The 14859-nt window shown below is 35.0% G+C and overlaps 1 protein-coding gene across 2 annotated transcripts in view; it reads left to right on the plus strand.

Annotated features, from left to right (window-relative positions):
* Positions 1 to 14859, plus strand: part of Frmd6 (FERM domain containing 6) — an 86438-nt gene that overhangs the window by 32133 nt on the left and 39446 nt on the right. For both annotated transcript variants that reach the window (XM_076848302.2, XM_076848303.2), the window contains exon 2: positions 12965 to 13208. In XM_076848302.2, the coding sequence (XP_076704417.1) occupies positions 13110 to 13208 (99 nt within the window). In that variant the 5' untranslated portion in view covers positions 12965 to 13109. The remainder of the gene's footprint in view (positions 1 to 12964; positions 13209 to 14859) is intronic.

Below are 14859 nucleotides of genomic sequence, written 5' to 3' on the forward strand. Positions count from 1 at the left end.
CACTTAAATATGAAAGTTCTTTTCAATTCTTAACCTCAAGGTATATAAAATCTTATTTATACAAGAATGAAATAATCTATTAGCTACCAACAGGAAAAAAACGATTTCTCAAGTTATGCTTGATGACAAAATGGATAGATTACAACCACTACATATTACCAAAAAGCAGAGCTTCTACTTGTTTTTCATGATATGAAGCCAGTTCCTTATCTTGGTAGTATTTATCAAGGTCTATTCTAACTGGGTCGCTTATGAGTAACCCATTTAATAATCTTCTTAAAAATCTCATGTCAAAGGAAAGATAAATGGACTCAAAGAAGTAAAAAGACTTGCCTTGAGACACCCAGGTGATATCAGAGCTGGAATTCAAACCCAAGCAGTCTGATCTAGAGTCCAAGCTGTTAAGTAGCACATTATACTGCTGATCGTTACATTTCCTCTTTCCAATCTCAACCTTTCCATTGGTCCCACAACTAGCCTGCATTTCACGTGAACAACATAGCCACTTATAGTGCAATGTTATAGTCAGATTACAGTCTCTATTGGGTTACATTTGGTAATTAGCTTCATGGTTTTTCCCTTATCAAATATATATATATGCCCCAAATTAATGTATTTTTACCAAAATTACTATGAAAATACTATTAGCGCTACATCCACAAATTATGTATCAATCTACCTTTTCAGATACTTTGTTTTCAGAAAAGGCATTTTTTTTCATGGCTGCAGTAATTTATTACAGACAATGTAGTAAAAGTATATTCAGCACAAATCTGTACAAACACATCATAGTCTCTAATAAGACTGGATTAATACCCACACATTAATATTTAAGATGAGGAGGTATTCCTTTAATGCTGAAAATTATAGTTATGAATTAACTGCCCAACATGATTTGCTTACCTTAAAAACATTTATGCATTATTCACATAAGTTACTTGTTGTATGTGGTGCTCTTAAAGAATGGTAGTGTCTGCAAAGCAACTCTACCATCTAAATTTTTCAGTTACTTGGAGTTTTTTCTACTTTTGTAGATCTTTTCTGCTTATGATGCATACTCATCATAGTGAATATTCTGCTTTGTTTTTAAAATGGAGAGAAACTTTAATACAGAGCAGTTTTTTTCAAGAAAAGTAAATATTGGTATTGGTGTGCAGCCAGTGGGTGTAAATATTTTGTGAATAAATGAATAAATTATGAAGCAATCAACTTCTTGTTGGGTGGACTATATTAGAGAGGACTTACTCAGTTGCAAGTGCCAGAGTTAGTTTAGGAGCAAAGATAGTTGATTGGCTCACCAAGTGGGAATTACTATGGATGATTCCTGGCTTCGGACACAGCTAGAGGCAGTGGTTCAAATGATGTAATCAGCACTCATTCTGAGCTTTCCTTTCTTCTGTGGTGGTATCCTTCTCAGGAAAGTTCTTATAATGTGTTATCAAAGATGATTACTTGAGGCTCTAGACTCATATCCTTCTCACAAAGAGCAATATAAAGAAAGAATTTGCCCTCTCCATCCCAATGTTTATACAAATTTCATGGAAAAATTCTGGTTTTGCTTAGGTTTTATTTTCACCTAGTAAATCAACCTTTGTGGTTGGAGAGTGGAGTACCCCATTTGGCCAACACAAGATCACATTCCTATTCTATATTACTTTTCCACTCTTTCAGATTGGAGAATATACTATGATTGATAGCCCATTGGAAACTTCTAGGATGGTACTTCCAAATGGAAAGGTGGTGCCAAACAGGTTAAAGCATGTGTCCTCTATCTTCAATCCTTTGGTCAGCCAGCACACATTTGAACCCACCTACCCACACATATCTTTTCTTTTTTCTATACATAAAATTTCAAAGGGGTAACCACCTAATATAATGTTACTGACCCATTTACAAACAATAATACATTTAACTTTATCCCCAATAGACCTCCCAAAGTTTAGCCCAATTGTTGCATCTGGCTCTAAGGTGTATATTTCTGATATGAATTATTGTTACCTAGTTGTAGGCATTCCTTCTCATTACCTGGAAACTCATGACTCGTATTTCAGTGAACAATGCCTCCCCCTAAACAACTCGATGTATGATACTCATTAAAAATACTCATTAAGTCTCATGTAATTCTTCCAGTAATCTTAGGAGGCCATTAGTATGGATGTTATAGATGAAGAATCAGTCTCAGAGATTAGCTGACTTGCTCAAGGCCATACAGTTAGCTTTGGGGAATCTACATTAGGGTCTAGGTTTTACTCTGGGGGAGGTTGGTCTATCTTAATCTGTATTTTGTCCATATTGCCTCTAAACACCTGAGAATCACCCTATGAATAATGGTCTTAGCCCTTCCACAGTGCTTCATTTATCTATCCACACAATGATTGGAAGATGGGAAAGAGAGGACACTAAAGAATCTGATGTTCTTGCCTAAACATTTGGCTCCACATAGTTGATAGATATCAGTTACTTTCTTCTTAGGTAAAACAATAACTGAAAAAATGGGCAATGACACAAAAGTGTTTAATTTTTTTATTATTCAAATTAAGTGACAAAATAGTTCTATGGTTCTCAAATGGCTCTTATGAGTAAATGAACCTTTCTTTTAAAATGGAAAAAAAAATCCATATAACACAGAGCATACAGGCAAATTGAAAATGAGGTATCAGTTATTTCCAGGTAACTTTTTATGTTTTCATGTATTAGTATCAAGATATAGACCCTTCTAGAAACAAGTGTCTAGTAATAATGGAAGTATGTTTCTGTGAGAAGTGTAGTAACACACTACACTAAAAAAATTTAAGTTTCAAGAAGGCTAAACTTCAAAGATATTCCAAAGTCAGAGGCCATGCACATATAAGAAGCTGAAAGATTTGACTTTTAAGGTTCGTATTTGAGTTTTTAGAATTCAATTATTGATTTTTAGTTAGAAAATATGTATTTAGGAAGAGCTATATTATTAAAAAAAAAAAAAAACTCAGCTGGCTGGTTAAAAGAAGCCTGTAATGACTCTGGTGACTCTGGAAACTTAAAGAGCATTGGTTCCCAACTATGGGTAATTTAGCTTCTAGGACAAATTTTGGCAGTGTCTACAGACATTGTGGGTTGTCAAACTGGTAAGAGAAAGGCTGCTGGCATTTTGTGGGCATAAGTCAAAGATACTGCTGAACATCCCATAGTGCACAGGACAGCCCCTCACCACAAAGAATATTTGGCCCAAAATGACAGTAGTACTAAGGTCAAGAAAGCCTACTGTAGAATCTTTATTGGCCAAAGACATATGTAGTAAACCAGACAACCAGCATTTAGTGAGGATATGTGCATTGGGGATTAAAACACACACACACACACACACACTCTCTCTCTCTCTCTCTCTCTCTCTCTCTCTCTCTCACTTTCTCTCTCTCCCCCTCCCTGCCTCCTTCCCTCCCTTTATCCCTCCCTCCCTTTCTCCCTCTCTCCCTGTTGTAAGATACCTTGTATATGATGTGTAGTAAATATTAGTCATCATAAGTACTATTATTTCATCTATTTTGAACAATAAGTGAGCCTTAGCATTTACCATTCTCACTGCCTGGAAAACTCTTTCTTGAAATTAACAAATGAATGGATGGATGGATAGAAGAAGGAAATGATAACCCCCTCAATTCAGGTGTCTGTTCAGATATTGATCCATCAGAAATGCTTCCCCTGATTACCCTATGTGATGTAGCATCAGCACCACTCTCATATCTCCATCATCTCTCTCACCTATCCTGGACTTACTTTTCTTCATAGCATGTATTATCACTATGTATTGTGTGTATGAGAACAGGGTATTTATTTTGTTTAGTGCTGTATGCTTAGAGCTTACAGCAGGTGTTTAATGCACATATTTTGTAATAATAAGTAACCAAAAAAAGCTGAGGCATTTGGATATCATTTTTAGGATAGACTATCATACATTAGAGACAATATACTATTTATTCCAAAATGACCTCACCCACAGTAATGTAGCACAATATTCACATACTTAATGCTGTTATCCATTATAAATTCTCTTGAAGTAGACATGAGTGTACTCTTAGGTATCAAGGACAAAAATGTTTTTTGGCAGTAATGTGTCCTTAGATGATTATTCCATAAGTGGTGGTGCAACATCTATTGCTTTTGTAGTCTTGCTTTTCAGCAAATAAACATCATATAAAATATATCACATTTATTGATTTCCGTATATTGAACCAGCCTTGCATCCCAGGGATGAATCCTACTTGATCATGGTGCACAATTTTTTTGATATGTTTTTGTATCTGATTCGCCAGAATTTTATTGAGGATTTTTGCATCTAGATTCATTAGAGATAATGGTCTGTAGTTTTCTTTCTTTGAATTGTCTTTGTCTGGTTTAGGAATCAGGGTGATGTTGGCCTTGTAGAATGAATTTGGAAGTTCTCCCTCTTTTTCTATTTCCTGGAATAGCTTGAAAAGTATTCGTATTAATTCTTCTTTAAAGGTTTTGTAAAACTCTGCTGTATACCCATCCGGTCCTGGGCTTTTCTTAGTTGGTAATCTTTTGATGGTTTCTTCTATTTCCTCAATTGATATTGGTCTGTTTAGGTTGTCTATATCCTTCTGACTCAATCTGGGCAGATCATATGACTTAAGAAATTTATCGATGCCTTCACTATCTTCTATTTTATTGGAGTATAAGGATTCAAAATAATTTCTAATTATCTTTTGTATTTCTGAAGTGTCTGTTGTGATATTTCCTTTTTCATCCTGTATGCTAGTAATTTTAGTTCTCTCTCTTCTTCTCTTCGTTAGCATGGCTAAGGGTCTGTCGATTTTATTTATTTTTTCAAAGAACCAACTTTTAGTTTTTTCAATTTTTTCAATTGTTTGTTTTGTTTAGATTTCATTAATTTCAGCTCTGATTTTAATTATTTCTTGCCTTCTACTTCTTTTGCTGTTGTTTTGCTCTTCTTTTTCTAGGATTTTGAGATGAAGTGTGAGATCATTTATTTCTTGGTTTTTCCTTTTTTTAAGGAATGAACTCCAGGCAATGAATTTTCCTCTTAGCACTGCTTTCATTGTGTCCCATAGATCCCGATATGTTGTGTCTGTGTTTTCATTTATCTCTAAGAATTTTTTAATTTCCTCCTTGATGTCTTCTATAACCCATTGATCATTCAGTAACCTATTGTTCATTCTCCAGGTGGTGCATGATTTTTCCTTCCTTCTTTTATTGTTGATCTCCAGTTTCATTCGATTATGATCAGATAAGATGCATGGTATTATCTCTACTCCTTTATAATGTCTAAGAGTTGCCCTGTGACATAATATATGATCTATTTTTGAGAAGGATCCATGTGCTGCTGAGAAAAAAGTGTAACTGCTTGATGTTGGGTGGTATATTCTATATATGTCAATTAAGTCTAGGTTATTAATTCTATTATTGAGTTCTATAGTTTCTTTATTCAACTTTTGTTTGGAAGATCTGTCTAGTGGTGAGACAGGTGTGTTGAAGTCTCCCATAATTATTCTATGGTGGTCTATTAGACTCTTGAACTTGAGAAGAGTTTGATGAACATAGCTGCACCATTGTTTGGAGCATATATATTTATAATTGTTATGTCTTGTTGGTGTATGGTTCCCTTGAGCAGTATGTAGTGTCCCTATTTATCCCTTTTGATTAACTTTGGCTTGAAATCTATTTTATTTGATATGAGTATGGATACTCCTGCTTGTTTCCAAAGTCCATATGAGTGATACGATTTTTCCCAACCTTTCACCTTCAGTCTATGTATGTCTTTTCCTATCAAATGCGTCTCCTGTAGGCAGCATATTGTTGGATCTTTTTTTTTTTTTTTTTGATCCATTCTACTAGCCTGAGTCTCTTAATTGGTGAGTTTAAGCCATTAACATTTAGGGTTATTATTGAGATACGGATTGTTCTTCCAGCCATATTTGTTTATTTACATTACTTAACATGGTTTGTTTTTCCTCTTTGATTATTTTTTCCCTTTTACTGTACTACCTCCCACTGTTGGTTTTCATTGTTATTTTCCATTTCCTCTTCCTGTAATGTTTTCCCGTGGATGTTTTGAAGAGATAGTTTTCTAGCTGCAAATTCTTTTAGCTCTTGTTTATCGTGGAAGGTTTTAATTTCATCTTCCATCCAGAAGCTTAATTTCGCTGGATACACAATTCTTGGTTGGAACCCATTTTCTTTCAGCGTTTGAAATATGTTGTTCCAGGATCTTCTAGCTTTCAGAGTCTATGTTGAAAGATCAGCTGTTATCCTGATTGGTTTACCCCTAAATATAATCTGCTTCCTTTCTCTTGAAGCTTTTGAAATTCTCTCCTTATTCTGTATGTTGGGCATTTTCATTATAATGTGTCTAGGTGTGGGTCTCTTATGATTTTGCACATTTGGCGTCCTGTAGGCTTCTAGGATTTGGGATTCTGTCTCATTCTTCAAGTCTGGGAAGTTTCCTCCTATTATTTTGTTGAACAGATTGCTCATTCCTTTGGTTTGGACCTCTATACCTTCCTGTATCCCAATGACTCTTAAGTTTGGTCTCTTTATGTTATCCCATATTTCTTGGATGTTCTACTCATGGTTTCTTAAGAGTCTCGCTGAGCTCTCTATGTTCTTTTCAAGTTGAAATACTTTGTCTTCATTGTCTGATGTTCTATCTTCTAAGTGTTCTACTCTGCTGGTAGTATTATCATTAGAGTTTTTAAGTTGGTTTGCATTTCTAGGATTTCTGTTTGTTTGTTTTTTATAACCTCTATCTACCTGTTATTCACCACATCAATAGACTTAACGATAAGAACCATATGATCATCTCGATAGATGCAGAAAAAGCATTCGACAAAGTACAGCATCCCTTTATGTTCAAAACTCTAGAAAAACTAGGAATAACAGGAACATACCTCAATATTGTAAAAGCTATCTATGCTAAGCCTCAGGCTAGCATCATTCTGAATGGAGAAAAATTGAAGACATTCCCTCTAAAATCTGGAACAAGACAGGGATGCCCTCTCTCACCACTTCTGTTCAACAAAGTTCTCGAAACACTGGCTAGAGCAATTAGACGAAAGAAATTAAAGGCATAAAAATAGGAAAAGAAGAACTTAAATCATCACTATTTGCAGATGACATGATTCTATACCTAGCAGATCCAAAAGGGTCTACAAAGAAACTATTAGAGCTAATAAACAAATTCAGCAAAGTGGCAGGATATAAAATCAACATGCATAAATAAAAGGCATCCCTGTATATCAGCAACAAATCCTCTGAGATGGAAATGAGGACAACCACTCCATTCACAATATTCCCCCCCCCCAAATAAAATACTTGGGAATCAACCTAACAAAAGAGGTGAAAGACTTATACAATGAAAACTACAGAACCCTAAAGAGAGAAATAGAAGAAGATCTTAGAAGATGGAAAAATATACCCTGTTCATGGATAGGTAGAACTAACATCATCAAAATGGCAATATTACCAAAAGTTCTCTATAGGTTTAATGCAATGCCAATCAAAATCCCAATGGCATTTCTTGTAGAAATAGATAAAGCAATTATGAAATTCATATGGAAAAATAAAAGACCCAGAATAGCAAAAACAACTCTAAGCAGGAAGTGTGAATCAGGCGGTATAGAGATACCAGACCTCAAACTATACTACAGAGCAATAGTAACAAAAACAGCATTGTACTGGTACCAAAACAGGCGGGTGGACCAATGGTACAGAATAGAGGACACAGAAACAAATCCACAATATTACAACTATCTTAAATTTGATAAAGGGGCTAAAAGCATGCAATGGAGGAAGGATAGCATCTTCAACAAATGGTGCTGGGAAAACTGGAAATCCATATGCATCAAAATGAAACTGAATCCCTTTCTCTCGCCATGCACAAAAGTTAACTCAAAATGGATCAAGGAGCTTGATAACAAAGCAGAGACACGGTGTCTGATAGAAGAAATAGTTGGCTACGATCTACATACTGTGGGGTCGGGCTCCAAATTCCTCAATTGGACACCCATAGCACAAGAGTTAATAACTAGAATCAACAAATGGGACTTACTCAAACTAAAAAGTTTTTTCTCAGCAAAAGAAACAAGAAGAGAGGTAAATAGGGAGCCTACGTCCTGGGAACAAATCTTTACTCCTCACACTTCAGATAGAGCCCTAATATCCAGAGTATACAAAGAACTCAAAAAATTAAACAATAAGAAAACAAATAACCCAATCAACAAATGGGCCAAGGACCTGAACAGACACTTCTCAGAGGAGGACATACAATCAATCAACAAGTACATGAAAAAATGCTCACCATCTCTAGCAGTCAGAGAAATGCAAATCAAAACCACCCTAAGATACCATCTCACTCCAGTAAGATTGGCAGCCATTATGAAGTCAAACAACAACAAGTGCTGGCAAGGATGTGGGGAAAAGGGTACACTTGAACATTGCTGGTGGGACTGCAAATTGGTTCGGCCAATTTGGAAAGCAGTATGGAGATTTCTTGGAAAGCTGGGAATGGAACCACCATTTGACCCAGCTATTCCCCTTCTCGGTCTATTCCCTAAAGACCTAAAAAGAGCATACTACAGGGACACTGCTACATCGATGTTCATAGCAGCACAATTCACAATAGCTAGACTGTGGAACCAACCTAGATGCCCTTCAATAGATGAATGGATTAAAAAAATGTGTCATTTATACACAATGGAGTATCACTCTGCATTAAAAAATGCCAAAATCATAGAATTTGCAGGGAAATGGATGGCATTAGAGCAGATTATGCTAAGTGAAGCTAGCCAATCCCTAAAAAACAAATGCCAAATGTTTTCTTTGATATAAGGAGAGTAACTAAGAACTGAGTAGGGAGAAAAGCATGAGAAGAAGATTAACATTAAACAGGGGTGAGAGGTGGGAGGGAAAGGGAGAGAGAAGGGAAATTACATGGAAATGGAAGGAGACCCTCATGGTTTTACAAAATTACATACAAGAGGAAGTGAGGGGAAAGGGGGAAAAAAAAACAAGGGAGAGAAATGAATTACAGTAGAGGGGGTAGAGAGAGAAGAGGGGAGGGGAGGAGAGGGAGGGGAGGGGGGATAGTAGAGGATAGGAAAGGCAACAGAATACAACAGACACTAGTATGGTAATAGGTAAATTAATGGATGTGTAACCGATGTGATTCTGCAATCTGTATACGGGGTAAAAATGGGAGTTCATAACCCACTTGAATCAAAGTGTGAAATATGATATATCAAGAACCAGGTAATGTTTTTAACAACCAACCATAAAAGTAAAAAAATAAATAAAATATATCACACAGATATATAAGTGATTTTATAAATGTGTGATAATTAAATTAGAAAATAGGGGTCTCTACAATCCAATTTTCCAAATGAATTTTTTTGCTTTGTTTTTGATAGGTATATTGACTCGATATGTCTTAACCAGGCTTGCCTTATAATAATCTCTTATCAAATTATCATCTTTTTCCCCCCTTTTTTAGGGAGATAACCCTAGAATTGAAAATCCTCTTTTGCCTGTATTCAAAAGGAGACTATATTATATGGGTGGACATTCAAGGTGGAGAATTTCATACTCAGTGTATTTTGTTTTTAAATTAATTGTTAATGAAATGGAAGGGTAAGACTTGATCACTATTAAGGCTGTTTTTTTGTTGCCTAGAAATGACATTAGGACAACATGGTTTGTCCATAAACAAACTGTCATAAGATGTCAGATGTGAGAGATTTGCCTTGGAGTAGGAAGTGTGTCCTCCTGGCACTGATTTGGGGCTCAGCTGAGGATGAAGTATAAGTAGCCATTGTCTGACAGGCTGCTGTGTACAATTCAAATTGATATAAATTTAGTCAGTTCTTTTCCCCGGGACTACCCCATTTAAGATTAATTTTTTTACTGGTATATGTGGGAGGAGAGATGGTGATTTTGCTATTTCAGTGGAACCATTTAATCAGTTTTAATGCTGTCCTGAGTAAAATAAAACTTAATACTTTCTCTTTCAGAGCTTTTTTCTACCTTCAAAGCAAAAAAAAAAAAAAAAAAAAACAAAAACAAAAAAACAGCTGTAAAATAGCACTGTCTCTTCTAAACTCTGCTTTGATTAAATTTGCTTCAATAATCTTCCAGTCTTCTTCTGTGTTACATACTTGAACCATAAAATAAAAGTTGTACCCAAATGAAACTTTCAAGTTATTTTAATGATGCTCTTGAAATATTCCAAACTTCAGAAGTTTTTTTTCTCAATTTATCTTTTAAATCCTAGAAAGTAGGTCAGTAGGAAATACCCTGCTTTAATTGGTTTAATTAGAAATGGAAAATTATATGACTAACTCAATTTGAAGTATAGACTTAAATAAGAAGAATTATACTGGGGTTAATATCACTTAAAAGTTTGGCTTAAATAATAGGCATTTAATCATAGCTTATAATTTCTTTTGTTTTTTTTTAAACATTTCATAAAGTAAAGAGGAGGTCTAACTATTGAAATAGATCAATGTACAGGGAATATTTTTTTCCATGAAACATAATATTTGACAAAGAAATCATTTTAAAACTGCATTACTCAAATGATATGCCTAAGAGTATCATTGTACAGGACCTTAATAGATATGCCTTGGGGATATTCCTGTACTCAAGTAAGTTTAAGAGATACTGAAGTAAATTAGAAGTTGCCTGCATGATTTCTCAGAGGCTTTAATGTTTTCTGAATTTCTAGGAAAGGGCTAAATAGAATACAGTAGTAAACAAACTTGTTTGTCCCTAGATCACCATTTTTTAGGAAAATGTTCTGAGTACACAAATTTGATCTTCTTTAGGGTTTTATACCTTTGAAATGTTAAGAATGTTACAGTGATGATGTGATATCATTCACATTTGTTGCTTAATCCCATTTCTTTGTTCCCAAGATATTTTCCCAATGTATACCCTAAGATAATATATCTAACACTATGCTCCGTAACTCCCATTAACTAAAGTGATGGTTTTCAAACGTGGCTGCACATAAGAAATACCTGGCCTGAGACATTCTACGTCAGTAGCAATGTCACTGTGCTCAAGATTCTGCACCTATTACAAAGCACCCAGGTGACTCTTATATAGTCAACACTGTACCCTGTCAACTGGTACTTTGGAACTGTTGTATGAAAAGCATGCATTTTTCTAGATGAGTGATTAGATTTTGGAATCAGTTAGATTGTGGTCCTAGAATACATGGCTGACCATCCATTCTGGAGAAAACCATAGCACTGACCTCCAGCAATCCAGTGAGGTGATATGATGGTGCCTACCCAATGTGGAACAGTTGCACATATCCTGTAAGAAGAGTAGAATTTTGGGCTGGGGATGTGGCTCAAGCGATAGCGTGCTCACCTGGCATACGCGGGGCTCTGGGTTTGATCCTCAGAACCACATAAAAATAAAATAAAGATGTTGTGTCCACCGAAAACTAAAAATAAATATTAAAAAATAAAAAAAAAGAAGAGTAGAATTTCTAAGCAGACTTCTGGTCTCTTTCCTAATGAGGAAATGCAGCATATGATTACCATTTGTTTTTATTTATTTTTGACTAATTCTTTTATAGATGCCATTTTATTTATAACTTAAAAGAATGCTAAATTATATTTACTTCTTATGCTAATATATTCACTCCCCTCCTGCTGATAGCAGATAGACATTTAACTTTAAAGTGCAAATAGGCCAAGATTTGATCTCATTTATGTTTGATTTGTGTTTCTTTGAAAACACCTTCCTAGAAATTCTCTGTTGCATCCTATTTAAAAAAGTTGGCAAGGAATAATCCCATATATAGAGGACAACTAATCTTAACATATCTTTTTTTTTAAGAGAGAGAGAGAGAGAGAGAGAGAATTTTTAATATTTATTTATTTTCCGGCGGATACAACATCTTTGTTTCTATGTGGTGCTGAGGATCGAACCCGGGCCGCACGCATGCCAGGCAAGCGCACTACCGCTTGAGCCACATCCCCAGCCCAACATATCTTTTTTGAATAATGTTCTATTAGCAATATTATATGTAAGCCTCATTAAAAGTAGGAAACATTTGCCACTTTTAAAATTGCTCTATAACGTGTTACCAGTGCAATAAGACATGAAATGGAATTGAGAGGTGATTATTGAAAGTTGGAGATTAAATTTTCACTACTTGTAAATAAAATTTTATGCATCAAAATCATATAATTTTTTAAAAAATAAAAACAACCTTTTTTCAACTGATTAGAGATGGAGAGGCAACCAAAATACATAGTGGTTTAATATATACAGTCTTATTATTTCTATGTATTAATTGATTGCTGAAATGAGAAAATTAAGTTTAAATTATCAAATTAGAGAATCATGAGAGAGCAGCATCATAAAAACTGAACCAACAAAGTTGTAAGAAGGGCCTAAAACCCATGGGAAATTGGTGAAGTGAATCCTGTACTTTACTCCTGATGGTCTAAAGATGTCTGATTTCCTTAGCAGAGTGAGCTAGTAAGGTGAAGGAAGTGGAAGCCAGTCTATGGTCTTTGAAGAGTGAATGTGATATAAGAGTCAAGACATTTATTTTGCTAGTAATGGAAGAGAGGTTTTGTTGTTGCTGCTATTTTTTTGTCATTTGATTTCCCATCCCTTAGTTATCTTCCTGTGAGACTAGGAACTCCTCAAAGGAAGGATCTGTTTCCAAGAGCATAAGACTGCCTTGCATGTGTGAAGCACTTGTTGGCTTTGAATTTAATAGATGACTGTGAATGAAAGTTTGAAAACTGCTAGTGGGCAAAATATAGAGGACATTTTGGTGACTTCTCATGTATTGAACGAGGCCCCCTGCCTGAGACATGCTGTTCCTGTACCCACATAGTACTTGTGCTCTGCTCACCTCCCTGTCTCTGTCTTCATCAACTCAATACCTTATTCACCGGCCTCCCTTTGGGCTTTTTTACAGCTATGAAACCTACGTAGTCAAACAGCATGATGCTTCTCCTGTCAGCTGTGTGATGAGGAGGAGAGTTTGGCTTTGGAGCGCTGGGAACCTGAGCGATTGCTGAGGACTCGGAGCCCAGCCCTGACCACTGAGAGCTCACAACACAATGAACAAATTGAATTTCCAAAACAACAGAGTCATGCAAGACCGCAGGAGTGTGTGTATTTTCCTTCCTGATGATGAATCTCTAAACATCATCATAAATGTGAGTAGATCCATTTTAAGCAGTGTTTAAATATTGTGTTCCTACCACATTCATGTTATGGCTTGGTTCAAAGTGTGATCAATGTAGAATGAGACCAGTAGTAATATGGCAGAACTGGGGTTTTAAGTAATCTACACAGGAACGATCTTACGTTATGACTTATGTGCAGATGCCTTCAAATTAGAGAATTTTCATAACTCTATTCAAAAACAAACACCATTTTAAAACCTTTTTTGAAATATAATTTTTTTTGAAATATATAAAGTCTAACCAATTTTAAGGACTAGGTATATGGGCTTTGCCTTTGGGCACTAAGTAATCGCTTATGACTTTGAGAGTTTGTGAGTTTGTGAGTCAGAGTCAACTTGTTTAGTTAACCTGGATTGAGGAATATAATACTATTTTTTTAACTCTAAAATCTGAGTTATAATTTACATACTGCAAAGTATAGAAATCTTAGTGTGCAGCTAAATGAATTTTTACTAGTGTATATAACCTTGTGACCACAACTCAGCTTGAGATATAAATTTTCAGCACCCTAGAAAGAACTTTTATGACCCTTCTAGTCAATAACCTCTTTCTAAAGGTAATAACTATTGCAGTCTCTATCACCAGAGAGTAGTTTTGTTTATTTCAACCTTCATGAAGTTGAAATTATGTGATATGTTCTCTATCTGGCTGCTTTCACTGAACTTTTGACCTGTGAAATTCATGCATGCCATTTCATGTGATAGTAATTCCTTTTCATTGTTGTATAATATTCCATAGTATGAGCATACCCAATTTATTTATCCATCTACTGTTGATGGATATGGAGTTATTTTACATTTTAGACTATTACAAATAAAACTTCTGTTAACATTTGATGAGTATGCACATACATACACATTTCCTGGTTTATACCCAAGTGGATATGTGAATCATAGGGTTTAATCAACATATGTGACCTTGATAGAGACTGTCAAACAGTCTTATGGTCAGTAGCATACCTAGCATTTTTCAGTCCCTCTCCCTATTATCCACTTTCATATCCTTTCATTTACTTAATTATATTCTGATGGAATTAAGGGGAAAAAATAACCTTAATACAATGCCTTGAATTAGATTTTTCCATTTATACTACTTTATTTTTAACCCAATTGCTGTATAAAGGAATATTTCTAAATGTTATACTGAATATATATGGCATTTAAATAGCATCAATAAAAGGTTTAGATAGGAAAAGTTCTGCTTTATAGGCACATTTCTGGATTGGAATTTATCCTAAAAAATCAACAGTTTCTATATTTATTCATGTAACCTCATTTCTGCTCATAGGAATTGTCTGAGCATTAAACCTGCCTATTGGATTTTTATCATCTGATAGGCAGGGTTTTTAGTGATGAACTGCATTCCTGCTCAGGATACTTAAGGTTATTTTGGATATACAAAGTGTTAGGCTATTATTTTTGTAGCATTTGGTTTTTAAAATTTAGTAAAAATTGGCAACATTTCATTGTAGGTACTGGCAAAATAAATTCAAAATCTATTATACGTGTGAATATGCTGTTTAAGTTCTTTTATACAGTTATATGAAATATGTTCTTTAGATTTTTAAAATATACATATTCTAGGACATGCAACATAAGTACTTACTAAGCTTCTCTCACTT

This window comes from Callospermophilus lateralis, chromosome 3 (genome assembly GCF_048772815.1).
Source record: "Callospermophilus lateralis isolate mCalLat2 chromosome 3, mCalLat2.hap1, whole genome shotgun sequence".
Taxonomy (NCBI): Eukaryota; Metazoa; Chordata; class Mammalia; order Rodentia; family Sciuridae; genus Callospermophilus; species Callospermophilus lateralis.